Source organism: Alligator mississippiensis, chromosome 11 (assembly GCF_030867095.1).
Source record: "Alligator mississippiensis isolate rAllMis1 chromosome 11, rAllMis1, whole genome shotgun sequence".
NCBI lineage: Eukaryota > Metazoa > Chordata > Crocodylia > Alligatoridae > Alligator > Alligator mississippiensis.
Window position 1 is genome coordinate 19,808,055 of NC_081834.1, and position 17,900 is coordinate 19,825,954.

General features: G+C 41.6%; 1 protein-coding gene across 3 annotated transcripts in view; it reads right to left on the bottom strand.

The window, feature by feature from the left end:
• Positions 1–17,900, bottom strand: part of GALK2 (galactokinase 2) — an 89,709-nt gene that overhangs the window by 51,938 nt on the left and 19,871 nt on the right. For 2 of the 3 annotated variants that reach the window (XM_006278158.4, XM_014605983.3), the window contains exon 5: positions 13,940–14,086. The exons of the other annotated variant lie outside the window; for it this stretch is intronic. In XM_006278158.4, the coding sequence (XP_006278220.1) occupies positions 13,940–14,086 (147 nt within the window). The remainder of the gene's footprint in view (positions 1–13,939; positions 14,087–17,900) is intronic. 3 annotated transcript variants of the gene reach the window in all.

The following is a 17,900-nucleotide window of genomic DNA, read 5'->3' on the forward strand; positions in this document are numbered from 1 at the left end:
TAAAAGTCAGGGATAAACCTACACCAACTAAATCTCTTTGATGATTTGGAATTAAACTATAATGAAAACAGAATGGATGACCATCCATTTTGCATGATTTTTCCATAAAAGCATACACCAACCTGCTAAAAAAAAAGTTTGGGAAGTCCAGGAAGGCTGACCTTTTATAGTCCACCTGTTCACACAGAGGCTTTCAGATAACTGCTCTAATTTTCAGATTTCCACCCCATGTTAAGTGTTTGGACAGAATGCAAATCTGGACAGAATTTGTCCCTGTATATCTAAACTGTCATTTTTAATATATTTTGTATCACTGACCAATTGCTTTCAATCTCACGTAAACCTTTGAAGGAATGAACTCACAGAAGATTAAACCCCTTAAAAGAGTAAGACAATTACAGAGTAGGAGACAGGCAAATAATTGTTAGTGAAACAAAATTAAGTGACCTTATCTGTAAAATGGCAGGATAAAATTGCATCTGCTGGTGATTATATGTAAGTCAGCTTGGGCAAAGTTAGTACATTATACTTTATAAATAAAAGGGTGAAGGGAAAGTGTAAACTCTAGAAGAGAAATTCAGTGTCCTTTTCATTTAAAAGGTAATATTTTTTAGATAATTTTTGCAATCAAACTAGGTGAGCATTCTATAACTTTTACTTTAAGTACTACAGGAAGTTTCTTCATCATTTGAATTCCGCAAATGAGGGAACGTATGTGTGTGTGCACAACCTGAAAATCATGGAATCTAGAAATGTAGAAATCCTATGGTTAATTTAATCCAGTTCAGTATTGATCTCCAATGTATGTTTACTAATGTTTTGTCCAGTTTAATTTTAAAATGTCAGAAGCATTGGGGCTTCTATCATTTACTTGCACAGTGGAGGGTAAAAAATTTAGTCACAAATCTAAACCCCATATAAATTCTCCATTGATTTCTATGAGATTTTTTCATTGAGTCCTTAGTTGAATACTGAAAAATAAAGTTATAGACACAAAGGAGTATTTGGAATTTGCAGCAAAATGTGAAAGTAGCATAACTTGATCCCTACTAAACACTTTAATGCCAAGGTTCTTATTCAAACCTCCTATAACTTCTCCATCGAATTCAGTGAGGTTTTTGATCAGGTCCTCAGCAGAATACTGAAAAATAAAGTTATAGATACAGGGGAGCGTTTGGAATTTGCGGAAGAATGTGCAAGCAGCATGATTTGCTCACTGCTAAACACTTTAATGCCATGGTTCTTACTCTTCCAAATTATGCACATTTAATGTATGATAACAGCATGCTGCCTGATGTCAAATATAGTAGGGTATAAAATATTGAGAAAGATAAGCTGAAACTTAGAAATATGAATAGTATCTGAAGCTCAGAATAGTTAGTCCTCATTAAAGGAGAGATTAATAAGGTTACCATTTGCTTAGAGTTTTCATGCTACATTCCAATTAGCTGTATTTCACATGTGCTTTACAAGGTAATTAAACTTACTTACATCAGAAGCAGGAAAATATTTGTCAGATATTATCTGGATGTCATCATAACCACAGCAACCTTAACCTGATTTTTGTCTGCCCTTTTGTCACAGAGCACTTAGATGCACTGCTCCTAAGAAGGGAGAAAACTGCTAAGGAAAGAGCCCTAGCAGTGAGTTATGAGCCCAGCTGCTGGTTGCCAGGGCAACCACAGGAGGTCAGCTGACCAGAAGGGGCAGGGCCTGGCTCCCATATAAAGCCTAGGGGCTGAGGCCAGGCTAGCAGTTCCCTGCCAGCAGCCAAGGGGGAAGGAGCTCCCTCAGGGAAGAGTGGGGAAGCCTGACTAGAGGAGCAGCATCTGACAGCTGAGGGATGGAGTATTTCCCGGTAGGCTGGATTGTTGTTATAGCTGGGCGGCTTCCATTTAAGTTATAGCCGAGGGGCTTGCATTTAGTTTGCTGTTTGTCACCGGTGGTTTGGGTGAGGCTATTCAGGGTCGGAGGAGGCCTCATAGGGGACCCACAGCAGCGTGGGGACCCCAGCGCCAGCAAGGGCACAGCATTTGGGGTGCACTGACCCCAGCCCCAGAAAGGGGGGCAGTTGAGAAGCCCCAGGGAGGGGACGTTGATGAGACACCCCGGTGTGGGTGTGGTGAGCCCCAGAGAAGGGGGCAGCATTGTGGAGAAGCCCCAGAGAAGGAGGCCCTAGCACTAGAGAGGGCGCAGATCGAAAGAGGTAGGGCCCAGAGAGGACAAGGGGGCCAGATTGTAAACAAGGCCCAGACCAAACAACATCTATACCATCTGTGAGGCTTGGGGCGTGGTAAAGGGGTGGTTGGAGCCACGCGTAGCCATAAGGCTAGGGTGCCCCTGAAGCACCCATTACAAAGCGGGACCCATGAGGGGTCCAGGAAACCACGGGGTCTGAGTGTCCAGCAAGACATGACCAAGAGGGTGTAAAAGGCAGCCTCCCAAATATATTTTGTCATCAAAGATGTGGCGGGCAAGAGTCAAGGGTGCCCATTGGGTCAACTTGGCACGGTAAAGGGGGCCTTAGGGAGATCCCGGCCATCCTGCAGGACTCCGCACCGTGACACCTTTAATTTACTTAAATAGTAGATTACCAGTCTGGTTTATATAGATTATGGCCTCTGATTACCACACAGACTGCTCCAAAGTGCTCTGCTTCCACCTGATTTGAAATAAACACTGTAAACCCTAACAACTTGTTAATAGCTGTTGACTTTTATTTTCCTGTTGCAAGAAGGAGACCTAGCAGGTTTGACAGTCCTAATATTAACCTTATCTTAAAATACATGTTATTTATAGGAAAGCAACTTTGCTTTCCCATACCAAGCTAAACACATTGAGGCGGATTTTTGGCAGATATTTTTAAAATGTAAATGAAATGGAACTCTTATTGGAAGTAATCCAAATTATAACTATTGGCACATGCTGTACAAATCACAATACACACATCAATCTGACAAAGCCCCTTGTTAGGTAGCTAAGGGCTCTTACCCCCATGTCCAGGATAAAGAGATTAAGGAAGAGGGAAGTGGTTAGGGGTCCAATTCTGAAACCACTCCTTAGTGCATAAGGGTTTCAAAATTAAGAAAGGATTTTCAGGTATTGACATGACCCTTCTCCCATTAAAAGCAATGGAATTCCTACCACTGACTTGACCAGCCAATGATGAACGCTTCTGAAAAGTCCACCCCAGAAGCTGTGAAGCTGAAATTCATGTCTTGTGTAGAGGGCTGGCACAGAACCACCAATACCCTGAAGTATTGCTTAGGGAGTGTAGACAGCTGCAACTCAGAACAATTTTTGCAAAGTGTTCTGACTTTCGTTACCCCAGACCAAACAGAAGTTCACTGTTCTCCCTCCACTCCCTTTCCCTCCTCCCATTCTGAAAACAGTGACCAGCTGAGAGCTCAGCAGACACAACTTACGAAAGACTCTACATTTTTAAATGTCTTTAGCTGATACCTCATGCAATGAGAGATCAGATTTTCACCTAATCGGCCATTTTTTAAACTGTCTGCAGCTGTGCACTTGTGTGTCTGCTTTCTGTGGCCAGATTGGGCAAAAATTATCACTTCTGTCTGCACCCCCAGGACTGCATTGGGCACCTGGAGCATTTATACACGTTTTTGTCCTGCAATGCACCAGAGATCCACCACTTCAGAGCAGACGCAATTAATCGCTGCAGTGCTTACATGTATAAAAATGCCCCTGCATCTGCACTCCTCTACTGCAGACTCCTTTGTTTTCTTGACATTGTGCCTTTTATTTTGTTTTGGGCTAACCCTAAGCACCAAGACATTTATGTTTATTTTGTGTGATCCTAAAGCCGATAATTTTTTTACCTTACTTATATACAGTGAGCTGACAGAGATTGAGGGAGATACTCAAGGCACATGCTCCAAGGAGCCATCACCTAGCTGTTCTATTTCTCCTGATTCCAGACTGACTTTGTAAACTTGGGATATATTTGATTTGTTTCCTCCTTTCCCTAATTTATGGCATCTTTAAACTCTTGCTGTGCTGTTTGGGATCAAAGAGTCAAAGCTATTCTAACTTCTTATGCATCACAGGACTGACAAAGTTGGGAAATGGGCACATGCTGAGTTCTACGTGCCTTTCTCTCATTTTCAAACTATTTGGTTATGTCATTTATAGTGCCTAATGTAAACTAACCACAAAACTTAATTTAGTTTCTGTAGACTGTGGTTTGTATTTCTTCTTCTTGTTCTCTATTAACAACACTGACATGGAACAGAACTTCTGTTTTTTTTAAGCATCCCTCAGCCCCTGCTGCTTATTCTAACACTTTCCGTGAAAATATAATACGTTGCTCTGAAAACGACATAACAAGGCCGTGTTCGAAAATTCTCACCGGTCTGCCTACTTCAGATTAACAAAGGGTAGAACTGCCAGCAAAACCCTCCCATTACAAAAGAGATTATGGTTCTGATCCAAACTCAACGAAGTCCATAGAGGGGTTGCAGTGAATTTTCAGATCAGGTCCTGTGTCCTAAATAGGTTTGTTCTGAGCTCAGAAAATGATCAAAAAGGTATGAGGTTGCTATTTTTATCTGAAGTTTTCAGAATTAATTCACAAGAATCTTAGCTTTTATCCAAGAGGATGAAATTCACTGTGCTCAGAAGGTTAGTCTCTTAAATCTCACATAAACCCTATTTATAAGCTGTGCCTAAGCCTCTTGCTGATAAATATTATTTATTTACACTTATCTCACTTACTATTGTTTATACTTATCCACATATAGTCCCTCTGAAGTAAATATGCTTCACTGAAATATGGTGAATGTTGGCCTCCACTAATTTTCCAAAAATTGATATAAGCAGCTTTCTATCACTGTTGCTTCCACTTTTTCATTGTTATTTTAATGGCTCAGTTATTTTAAAGTAACGTGTATTTTTAAACATTTCCAGTATGGGGTTCATAACCTCAGGCAGCCAAAAGGGGCCTGTTTTTCAGAAAGTGCTTAAGCACTCACCCTTTAAAAATAAGACTCCTTGAAGGTGGCTCCAGATGGTCACCCAAACTTTAAGGTGCCCCCAAACTCATTAGTCACTTAAACATTCATGCTAATATTTTAAGGGAATATTTAACCTTAAAGCTAAAACGTAAAACCACCCATTAACATGGATCCACAAAAAGCAAAATATTTTGGGACCCTAGTCCAAAAGTAGACCTTATACAAAACTAGACTAGGAAGTGTATAATTATTACTTTCATTTAAACTCAAATAATCACTGTGCCTCCCTATAAATGCCCTAAGGATTCAGAAGTTAGCAGAATACTGAACCAACAACTATAAGATATACATTCAGATGAAAAAAATTACCTTAATCCCAAGATAACCACATTCATTTAATTCATAAATCAGAACTGCTACATAATTAATTTTGACCTTTGATACTTCATGTTATTATACCATGTTTGTGACTAATAGGGCTCAGAACAAGTGCAGTTGGGAGTGATTTGAAGCTCACTTAAACTAAGAGGAAAATTCTCATTGACTTCAGTAGGCCCAATATCTGTCCCTCACATCCCAGCTGAGAAAAGACAACCATGGAGGAGGAGGAGGATCCCCATTGTGATGATCTCCCTGCCCCAGGGGTGCAGGAAACTCCCAGGGCTAGAGGATCAATTTAAAATCCTCTTGCCCTGGGGGTTTACTGCATCCCCAGGGCACATGGATCACCCCTGCAGCAATCTGAGGAGGAGCGGGGTGGGAACTGCCCCTGCGTGATCCTGTCCCCCTGGGGCTTTGCCAGGAGGCACATCGCAGGGCCCCATCATCTACAGCTGTGGGACAGACTCTGGGTCCCAGCAGCTACAGGGTGCTGCTGGGACCCAGAATCCAAAGCTGCTGGGGCTAAGAGTCCTCAGCAATTGCAGAATTCCCAGCCCGGGCTGGGCATGGTGCTCCCCTACAGCTGGGAGCCCTGTCAATTGACAGAGCTCCCAGCCACAGGGGATACCCTGCTATACATGCAAATTTAAACTGGATACCAACCAGCTATAAAGTTAGTACCCATTTTTTTTTAGGTCTAATCTTATAGCTGGTTGGAGCTTTTAATTGTGTGATGGCTATTTTGCATGTGTAGCTGGTTTCAAGGTAATTGCACAATTAACCAGTTAATTGTGCAATACCTGCAACATGCAGAGGGGACTGTAGCATAAGAGCAAAAGCTCAAAGCAGAATTTAGCAGCAAGACCCTTTGTTGCTGCTGTTAATGTTTCTAACTACAACAATAGTTGTAGTTAGAAACTACATCGAGTCCGACTTGGGGGTCGGACTTGATGATCTATTGAGGTCCCTTCCGACCCTAACATCTATGAATAATAATAACAACCCTTCAAAACCATAGCAAATAGCCTAGAGCTAAGCACCAAGGGCCCAAGTATAAACTATTATAAATCTGCAATTCAACGCCACGTGCATTTACAGGTCAGCTCTAGCAGATCCCATTGCATGACCAGTACTGAATGACTGTTTTGACTTCAAATTAATGAAGAATTGATCCATCAAAAAAGAAATTAACTTCACATCACACAAATTATATTTATTATTCTTGTTGCTGTTGTTAAATATTTTTCTGAAGCTACAATGTTTCCCTTGCATAAAATGAATGCTAAGCGTGTTCACCAACATAGAAGAAGGTATGTACAGACTATAGGACAAATGTAAATCCACAAAAAATTGTCTTCATGTTTCTATACAGCATTTCTTGTACTACTTTTGCTTCATTCTGTACTAAGTACTTTGCATAAGACAGGATCTAAACATGGGCTAAATATTTAGTAGTGGCTTCAGGTATTTGCACCCAAAAACCGCAGCATGATTATAACTGCACACCCAAATATCTGATTTGTGTGAAGACATGTATTTAGTTTTATAAACCCAATCTCGGGGCACTTCTGAAACTCAGGGCAGATTAATATATTGTATTCATAATTTGGTTCGGCCTCATCTAGTGCCCACTGCAGTCAGTGGGAATCATTCCATCAACTTAATGGCAGTGGATCAGGCCTTTCATGAATGTGTTGTATGAGGCCTGATTCTACCCCACTGAAATCTTTGGAGGTTTTACCACTAACTTCAAACAAAGTAATTTTTGCCCTTGTATTTGCAGGCATGTCAAACCACTCCAATTGCTCTTTCTGAGAATATATCTAAATGCTATTCAACTTCAGATACTCAGTGTTTCAATTTTAAGTTGAAGAAACTATATTTGTTTTTTGGCTAGTTTATACCAGAGTATAAATAAATGTATTTAGCCGCCCAGATTTAAACAATGGAAAAAATGTTGAGGTGGGCTAACAAACTGCAGCACAGCAAGGGTTGACATTTGCAGTTCAACACCATGATCAGAGCATTCAAATAAATCTAATTATTCAAATGTATTTAATGATCTTCTGGACTCACGAATTCTTACCATAAAACATGAAGCTGAGGCAATTAAAAACATCATTCCACTTCCTTTACAAAAACAATTTTTTTTCCCAGCCAAAACGTTTCATACAAGGTTGTTTTTTTATAAATCAGATAAATGACAATTTTCAAATCAGATGTTTTTACTGAACATTACAATTCTTTGTGTTATGCTCATGTAGAATTAGATTGGAATCTTGCTAAAGAAAAGACAGACACTTTTAAATGTCGTCTTCTAAATTTTTCATCTTGCTATTTGCATAATATTGTACTGCTGCAACTGGTTAGCAGTATATATCTGCCTGTATTGTCTTGGACTGGTACTGTATGTGTGGTGGTTTTTAAAAAAATATTCTAAGGAATTAAAACAATACTCTTTTCAGACTTCTATGCACAATAATTAGTAACAGTGTATTTTCTTCTGATTTTCATTGGTAACGTGTCAAAAATACTATTTTTTAAATCACAAATCAATATGAAAAACTAGATATAGTCCTAAAACACTCTTCAGTTTGTATGACTGCACTCTTCTTAATCTTAGAGAAATAAATAAATGTCTTATGTTAAAGACCACAGCTGGTGTAAGACTGTCAGGAATCACTTTACATTTCAGGTACTTTTACTTTCAGCCCACTTTTTAAAACTAATCAAAAAGGACATGACTCAAAATATTCTCAGTGAAATAGTTACTGTAGCAGCAAAACAGGTAAGTATTCCATTTAGCAAAAAGGTCAATTTTGGCTACAGATATTTTACAATTCAGCTAAATTTGATTTTTGAGGCCAAAAGTTTTAGTGCACTGTTCCTGCAGACCCTAGTTTTAAGGTTCTGCAACACTTACAAGAATCACAAATGGCAAAAAATCAGTCTTCTCCTTTAACTTTTTCAGAACAGTCCACGTGGGTGGCATATATCGTAATTTACACAAATTACCTTCAGAGATTGTTTCTATTATTACTCGTACTTTAGGGTTCTTTTATGGCAATGCTGTCTTGATATATACGGGTCCTTTATTAGCAACTTTAACTGGTTAACAGTGTTTTATTTGGTGAATTCCTTTTGTTTTCCAGTAATATTAAACATACAAATATGGAGAGCACTGCTTTGTATTCTAATCCTAGCTGAGTAACAGGGCTGGAAAGCACCTGACTTTTGCTGGCTGAGAATTCACCCGACATGGGGAAAAATCACAGCTGGTGCAAAGCTAGAGCTGCTGCCCTTTATGTTCCCTCATTTGGCCTCAGTGCACAATGCTTGTAAGGGTTATGAAGGGAAATGGTCCTGGCACATCTCAGTAGGTTGGCAAATGGCTTTTTAAGGCACACATGACTAGACTAATCTAATTATGTTATGGTAAGGGTGACCTAGCCCACTGAAAGCCCCTCCCTCTGCTGTGCCAAGTAGAAGTTTCATAGATTTCATAGACTTCCATAGATTTCATAGACATTAGGGCTGGAAGGGACCTTGGAAGATCATCAAGTCCAGCCCCTTGCCCCAGGGGCAGGAAGTCAGCAGGGGTCATAGGATCCCAGCAAGATAAACATCCACATTTCTCTTTAAGGTGTTCAAAGTAGGTGCTTGAACCACCTCCAGCGGCAGTCTATTCCAGACCTTGGGGGTTCAGACTGTAAAGAAGTTCTTCCTTATGTCCAGCCTGGAATGGTCTCAGAGGAGTTTGTGACTGTTTGACCTTGTCATCCTTTGGGGCACTCTGGTGAACAGACATTCCCCCAGATCCTGGTGACCACCCCTGATAAACTTATAGGCCAACAGATCACCCCTGAGCCTGTGCTTTTCCAGGCTGAAGAGTCCCATGGCTCTCAGCCTCTCATCATAAGGTCTGTTTTCCTGACATCTGATCATGTGCGTGGCTCTCCTTTGGACTCTCTCATGCTTCTCCACATCCTTTTTGAATTGTGGAGTCCAAAACTGGATGCAGTACTCCAGCTGCAACCTCACCAAGGCTGAGTACAACAGGAGAATGACGTCCTGGGATTTGCTTGAGAAGCATCTATGGATGAAAGCCAGCGTTTTGCTCGCTTTACTAGCCGCAGCATCACGTTAAAGGCTCATGTTCATCTTGCGGTCAGTCATGACCCCCAAGTCCTTTTCATCCGTAGTGCTAACCAGTGTAGCACTGCCGAGCCAGAAGCATGCTGTGGGTTTTTCTTCCCAGGGTGGAGAACCTTGCATTTTTTGGTGTTAAACACCATCAGGTTCTCGTCTGCCCATTTGCTGAGCCTGTCAAGGTCAGCCTGGATTGCCCTCCTGTCCTCAAGTGCAGACGCTTTACCCCAAAGCCTGGTGTTGTCGACAAACTTAGCCAGTCCGCTTCTGATACCAATGCCTGCATCATTAATGAAGATGTTGAATAGTGTTGGCCCAAGGACAGAGCCTTGAGGGACCCCACTGGTCACAGGACACCACGACGATTGACTTCCATCAACCAACACCCTCTGGGTCCGACCACGGAGCCAATTCCCCAGCCAGAGGATTGTGGTGAAGCCGAGGATGCATTTGACCAGTTTTGCTACGAGGTGATAATGGGATACCAGATCGAAGGCTTTTTTTAAGTCAAGATATACGACATCAATCTTTTCTCCCTTGTCCAGGTGATAGGTCACCTGGTCATAGAAGGAAATAAGATTGGTCAGGCAAGACCTAAGAGCAGCAAACCCATGCTGGCTATCCCTCTGGATGCTGCCATCAGCCAGTCTGTTAAGAATGGCCTCTTTAATCTTTTCTAAGACCTTCCCTGGGATAGAGGTCAGCCTGATAGGCCTATAGTTTGCCAGATCCACTTTCCTCCCTTTCTTGAAGATAGGCACCACATTGGCCTTCTTCCAGTCTTCGGGCATTTCTCTGAGTGCCAGGAGGTCTCAAAGATCTGTGCCAGGGGCTGAGGCTTGCCAGCTCCTTGAGTACCCTGGGGTGTAAACTGTCAGGGCCAGCTGACTTGAAGATGTCCATCCTCTCAAGGTGTTCCTTCACAAGGTCAGCATTGATGAAGGGTAAGGAATCACCCTCACCCAAGCGTTCCTGTCCTGTAATGGACAGAGGCGCCCCTTTGGACTGGTGAAAAAACGATGCAAAGTACCCGTTTAGCAAGTTGGCTTTTTCCTGGGCATTAGTTGTCAGTTGTTCCACTTGGTTTAGCAGGGGTCCGATGTTGCCTTTGCTTGTCTTCCAGCTCACAACATATCTAAAAAAGGACCTTTTATTGTCCTTGATACTTGTAGCTAGTTGGAGTTCAGTTGAAGCCTTGGCTTTTCTGGTTCACTCTCTGCAGGTCCAGACCAGTGCAGAATATTCCTCCTTGGAGGTGGATCCAGTCTTCCATCCTTTGTAAGTCTTTCTTTTTAGATGCAGGAGGTCCACTAGCTCCCTGCAGAGCCAAGGGGGCTGCTGTGCCCTTTTGATGCCTTTCCTCCAAGACAGAATAGACTTAGCTTGTGCATCCAAGGTTGCTCCCTTGAGGAGCAACCACTCATCCTGAACTCCCCTCCCCTTTGGGCCGTGGTCCCTTAGGGCCTCACTGACAAGCCTCCTGATCTTGTCAGCTTTCCTGAAGTCAAGGACTTCTGTATTGCTAACTGACTCGGCAGCTTTACAGCGGATGGTGAAGGTGATCAGCTTGTGGTCGCTGTCACCCAGCTTGTCTTCGATCAGTGGTTGCTGATTAGATTGTCCCCCGTAGCCAGTAACAGGTCAAGCAGCACTTTACCCCTTGTTGACCCGTCGACTTCTTGCATCAGGTAGAGCTCACCCACACACGAGAGAAAGCTTTGCGACTGTTCGGATTTGGCCGAGCACTCTTCCCACGAGATGTCAGGGCAGTTGAAGTCTCCCATGACAACCATGCACCGGGAGCGTATAGCTTCAGTCAATTCATTGGTGAACTCCTGGTCAAGCTCTTGATCCTGGGTAGGAGGTCTGTAATAGACTCCCACCATTGTGTCCCCTGTGCCTTGTTCCCCACAGACTTTAACCCAGAGGGTCTCCAATCATCCACCCTGGTCGCCAATAGCAGCTTGCAGGAATGCGTCACTTTCCTTGACATAGAGAGCTACACCTCCACCCCTTTTGTCCACTCGATCTCTCCTGTACAGGGTATAGCCATCTATACCTGTGGTCCAGTCATGGGTGGAGTCCCACCAGGTCTCCATTATCCCTATGACATCATAATTATTTGTGTTAAGCAGGAGGACAAGTTCCTCCTGTTTATTCCCCAAGCTCCTGGCATTTGTGTACAGGCATGCAAGTGTCCCTTTAGGGGTCCGCGCTATGCCCACAGATCATTCCAGGGCTGGGGCATGGGTGGGCTCCGTTAAGTGCCGTGACTTGCTGGCTTTGCAAGGGTTGCTTAGCGGGGCAGGAGTGGTGGTAGTCCCCCCCATCCCCCGATGGGCTTAGCTTAAAGCCCAGTGGAGCAGGTCAGCCAGTCTGGCTGAGAAGAGCCTCCTCCCCAGCAGAGACAGGTGGAGGCCGTCCCTTCCCAGCAGCTCGCTGCCTCTCTCACCAAAGAGCGGACTGTGGTCATGGAAGCTGAAGCCTTCCCAATGACACCAGTGCCACAGTCTTTGGTTTACTACCTCAATCCTCCTCTCCCTCCTCAGCCTGTAGCCCGAGACTGGGAGGATCGAAGAAAACACCACTTGCACCCCCAACCCCTTTAGCCCTGCTCCCAAATCCCTGTAGTGCTTCATGACCCAGCTGGGATTGCTCTGAACCATGTCATTTGTGCCCACATGGATAAGGAGCATACGGTAGTGGTCAGTGGGCTGGAGGCATTCAGGGATCTTCTCCGCAATGTCTCAGATATGGACTCCCAGGAAGCAGCAGACTTCCCAGGCTAAGGGCTTAAAGCAACAGAGAATCTGAACTTTAGTAGCTGCAACACTTTTTTATGGTGGGTTCATAAACTTGCCTACAGCACTAAGCCTCTTGTTTTCACAGTTGTTGTATAGTAGTCTTCTACAGAGCTTCCTGAACTGTAGATCTTTCCAAGATGTGCTAGAAGACAGCACTGCTGCCACAGACCTCCTAAGGTCTGCAGTGTTTTTTTTATATCATGACCAACACAACCTGGTATGGTTCTCAATCTAAACAAACACGCAATATATTTGGCATGCTCTTAACTGTGCTTGGAATGTGAGTGTGTGCCCTTACGTTGGCCACTTGGAATTCTGCTCTATGTTAATTGCTCACTTTTTACTGCAAGTACAAAAATTTTGGCTCCTGAGGACAGGATTTCCTGACAAAAATGCAGATTTGCCCATCCTATGTTTACTCAACTGTATTTAAGAGTCTGGATTAGCTTCCTTAAAACTTTCCACAACTGAAGCAGGAACAATTCTGGCCGGGTTGAATGGGATACCCAAGCAGGAGAGATACTCAGTGACTGTATTCCTTTTTTTTGTGTCTCCACAAAAAATTCTTTAGAACAGCTAAAAAATTTTGTACCTGCATACCTTTCTTCAGAAAGGATCAAGCATGGTGTAGAACTAAACTGTAAAACCAATTGTTAGCTTATGTACATATCCAGACACAGATGCATCCTATTTTTCCTGAACAAGAGCTGTGCAATATTACTGAGAATACCGAACACCTGCTTCTGGTTTTCCAGTTACAGATTTCTATTGCCTAGTAAAATTCAGACTTTCCAACCTCTGTCAATTTTATGGATTCTTGCAAATGCCCACTTCCTCTCTGTTGTGGAATATGAACATGTATATTTCAATAACTGGACAACAGGCAAAAATGTACCTAATACTTAGCCCAATTTGGACCTTTTTTTTTTTTTATCTTCCTGTTAATGTTTCACTTGACCAGACATTTGTAGCCAAAAGAATTTTATTGTTCCATATGGTTTCTTCGAGCACATGACTATTCCAGAAGTGTTTTAACAGAGGAATAACGGTCTACTAACAATTAGTGGACACAAATTATTTAGGTTTGTTTTTGTGGAACAATATTTGAACAAAAACTGAAGAGTAAATTCTAGATTGTAAATGTTCTCATTTAAAAAAAAAGCCATAGAGAGAATTATCTCTCTACTTTGCCTTGCCTATAATCTTTTGAGAATCTGCTCCACAGGCCTTCAACAGATGCTCTGCTCTAGAGCCATGAAAAGTCATTCAAGGAAGGGGAGAGGCTCAGGGGGTGTGGTTCACATGCTTCAGCCCATATATGCTCAATTGTAGCCTGTGGAGAGTACATCTGGTTCAGGCATGGCCATGTGTGAGGCTTGATTTGGCCAAAATACAGGCTTACAATAGTTCTCTTTTTGCAGCTTTAATGTATGCCTGTTTTCTTGCCAAACTCAAATACTGCCAAAATTTGGCCAAAGATGTTTGCTGGATTGCACAATATTTAAAGTTTAAATCCAACAACACTTTGCAAAAACAACTGTATTGTGTCCTTTAATGTTTATAGACATTAGCAATATTTAATTTTTAGTAGTATTTTAAGTTTACAATCTTACGTTTGCAGTAAATTACCTTTGAAAGGTTCTTTCCATTAGCTGTAAGTGTCACGAGTCCTGCACAGCACACCAAGGCACTGGAGCTAGATAGACCAGAACTTGGTGGGATGGTTCCATCTAACAGACAATTCATTCCAGTTGGGTTATTAAGACCAAAATGTTCCTAACAATGAAAAAATAAACAATCTCAGCATCGAGTAGAGACAGCCTTCAATTTGCAAATATCCTATGCTTAGGAAGAGAGTTTCTCCTGATTTAAATTTCTGATGTCACCAAAAAGAGGGAGGGAAGTTTTAACATTTTCTTTTTCTAGCCCTCGAAAACCAAGACCACGGGTACACTTACACTGCAAAGGTATGAATGCAGCCTGTGCTAACTCAGGGATTGATAGCAGTGTAGCTGCAGAAGCAAAGGACTCATCATAGGCCAACCACCCAAATATTAACCCAGCTTTTGCAGCTTCCACTAAGTAACTGTGGCTATACTGTTGGTCCCTCAGCCAGCTCATTGAATATAGCTCATATATGTCTCCATGAGGTACAATAACACCTAGACTGCAGCGTAGACATACCTTTAATAAAAATTTGTAGAGAAGTGCGTGAGCACAAAGTTTTAAGATCATTTCAATCTGTGATCTATCTTAACACCCACACTCTCTCAAAGAATTCTTGAAGTCTGATATTTTGCCTGCCCAGGAGAATTTTGAGGCAGACAAGTTTGTTTTTTTTTTAAGTTACACGGTTTAAAACTAAAACAGTGGTAGTTTTATCCCAGTCTTGAAAGCTAGCTAGACTGCCATGATAGCAGCTATTTTTTAGTTAATCCTATTTTTTCAATTAATATTTTAACCCCCCCCCCCAGATATTTAGAGTCTGTTTTGGCTCTCTTAAGAGAGGTGCTAACAGAGCACTGCTGGTCCTCCCCGCCCCCCTGACACTTTGCTACTACTCAGGCACTGTTCTGTTAAGTTATCCCCAAATTCTGGTGCTCCTGATACAGGATTCTTCCAGATCCAACATTCTGTATTTGTAATCCAAATTGTGTGGAAATGTGCAGAAGATCATCACACTGTTGAATTTTAAGGTACATTTTAGTGATATGGTAGTTTTACAAGTTTCCAAACAGCATTAGCAAATAGGAATGCCAACTCTGAATAATATAGACAGTAAATATTAGGGGCGTGCAAAGCAGGCTGTATTCGATTCGGATTTGGCCTGATTTGAGGGACAGTGATTCAATTTGTTGATTCAGATCATTGTCCTGATTCAATTCGCCCAAATCTGAAGATGCAATTCTGATTCGGAGAATCAGCTATTCGGCCATAGACACAGCTTTAAATGTATTTTTTACATACCTCAAGGTACCAGGCATGGTTCATGAATGCTGCGATGCTGGGGCGGATGGAGCGTCCCACAGGAGCACAGAGGGGGCCCCCACGCACTCGGTAGCAGACCCAGAAGTGGACTGAAAGTACTTCCAGTCCACTTCTGGGTCTGCCGCTGAGTGCGCGGGGGACCTCCCCATGCCTCCCCAGCTGAGCGATCAGCCATGGGGGGACCCCGGGTGCCCCCCCAGACCCAGGAGGCACCAGTTGCTGAGGTGAGGGGGGGGGGGGGCCCTGTGCACTGCACAGCAGACCCAGAAGTGGACTGAAAGTGCTTCTGGTCCACTTCCAGGTCCACCGCCGAGCACACTGGGGACCCCGCCATACTTCTATGGAATGCACCACCCACCCCACCATCTTGGCAGCCACCTGGCACCTTGAGGTATGTAGAGAAAACATTTAAAGTTGTGTCTATGTCTGAATCATCAAATCTTTCCCAATCTCTCCGAATTGATTCGGAGAGATTAAAGGGTCTCCTGATTTGATTCAGATTCGGAGATTCGGCTGCCAAATCAGGTCGAATCTCCACTGAATTGAATTGGCAACCAAAGCTTCACACAGCCCTAATACAACTATATATTTATTAGCATCTGAAAGAAAAAAGATGGCTATAACATTAGTTCAGCTACATCTATGGTACTGTGGAGTAGCCTTTTCTGTTATTAACTACTTAATATATATTATACACACACACAAACATATATAGTAAATGATAGTGGGGAGTAATAGAAGTATTTTTACAAATTAGAAGTGACATTTCCTAATTCTCAAGTGGCTGAGCTTATGTGAAACCACTCTCCTCTTAATAATATATTTCACTCTATTTCTTTTGATAACAGTGAAGTATTTTTTTATATTTCACTGTCAAAATATAATTAATTTGTATGTGCATATATACACAAGATATATTTTTCATGTTTCATTCGTAGATCTCAAAGCACCATAAAAACATGGTATTTCATTTTAATAGTTCTATTTTTCTTCAGAATAAGTTTTATTTATATATATATCTTTATCACATGTTGGTACAGAATAAACAATATACTGTATCAATCAACATATCACATGCATAAATGGTATAAATATATATAACATATCTTTGTGTCAGTGAAGATTTATATGCTAATCTATATGCTAGATATATGCTAATAAGCTATGTAATAATCATCATAAACAGAAAAATACCAATATTTCTAAAAAGAAATTCATCTAAAAATATTTCTAAGTCTTCTCCTAAAGTACACCCAACAATAGGTAACAATGGCGGAGTTTGGGAAAAACATAAGAAAACAGTTCTTGCTGGATGTGTCCCATAGCCACTATAAATTATCTAAAAATTTCCTTTCCAGAAATACAAACAAATTATTAATTGAAATGCTATTGCTGCCAATGTCCTTTCATGAAGAACATCAGACAAACTTGTTTTAAAAAAAGCACTTGAGTAATGTATTTAAACAGAAACTGATCCACTGTATTCTCTTGCATGTGAATCAGACTTGCAAACTTATCACGCGATGTTTAAATAAAAAAACTTACTCCAGTTTCAAAAATGAATATGGACTTTGCCAAGTTCTGCAATAGTTGTATCCCAAAGGATAACATGTTCAATTTAATATAAACAGATTATCCTGTTGGACCTTCTTCATACTTGCCTTTCCATGTTCTTAAAAGTCTGTAACTTTTATGCTTTCTTTCTGCCAGCATAAACCTGTTTTGCATATTAACCATCAAGTATCAAAACTTGTTCCTAAGTCACAAATCTCAAAAGCAAGTTCTAAACTAAGTAGAGCCACTGAGGTAATGTTATCCATACTGCAAGAAAAACCATACTGCTGTAAATAAAGTGAGGCTAAATATGCAAAGTGAATACAATTCCAATAAATGCTTTCCTTATGGAGTAATGTAAAACTGAAATTGTTCACCTTTACTGGAAATATGAGTGAGTAGGGATTGAAACACATAGGGTTGTAATTTAGGAATTTTATATGGAAATAAAAATATTTTATGTGAAAATGATTGCAAAGTATAACACATTTTAAAGGCACTAAAAAAACAGATATGTGAAAGTATTTACCTAATGCCTAAGTAGTAGTTAGGCACATTAGGCACTTTTACACATGCTCTGGGGGTGAGTGGGAGGTGCTTTAATTTGCACTTGAGTGGCTCTGAGAGGCGCTCTAATTTAAATCACCGCCGCATCTCGTGTATCAGCATCCCTGCATTTAAAAATGGCAGCAGGGTTCATTCGAGCTTTAGTTCAAGTACCTCCACCACCATTTTAAACACAGGGACACTGATACACGAGACACAGGAGGCTGCTGGAACGCAGTAATTGCCATGATCCAGCAGACTTGATTAATTGAGTCTGCTCCAACACACTGTAATTACAGTGCGTTGGAGCAGCCTCCATACTCACGTACAGGCACCCCAAAATACCTTCTGTGAATCTAGGCCTAATTAAACTATAGAAATGTCAAAGATTCATTCAGAAGTAGATGTATATTGCAGTATATTTCCTCTTTGCCCAGTAAAAATCTCTCTCATTTTGATCCATATACACTTTTAAAAAGCCACAGTCAAGAGAAAAGGGAAG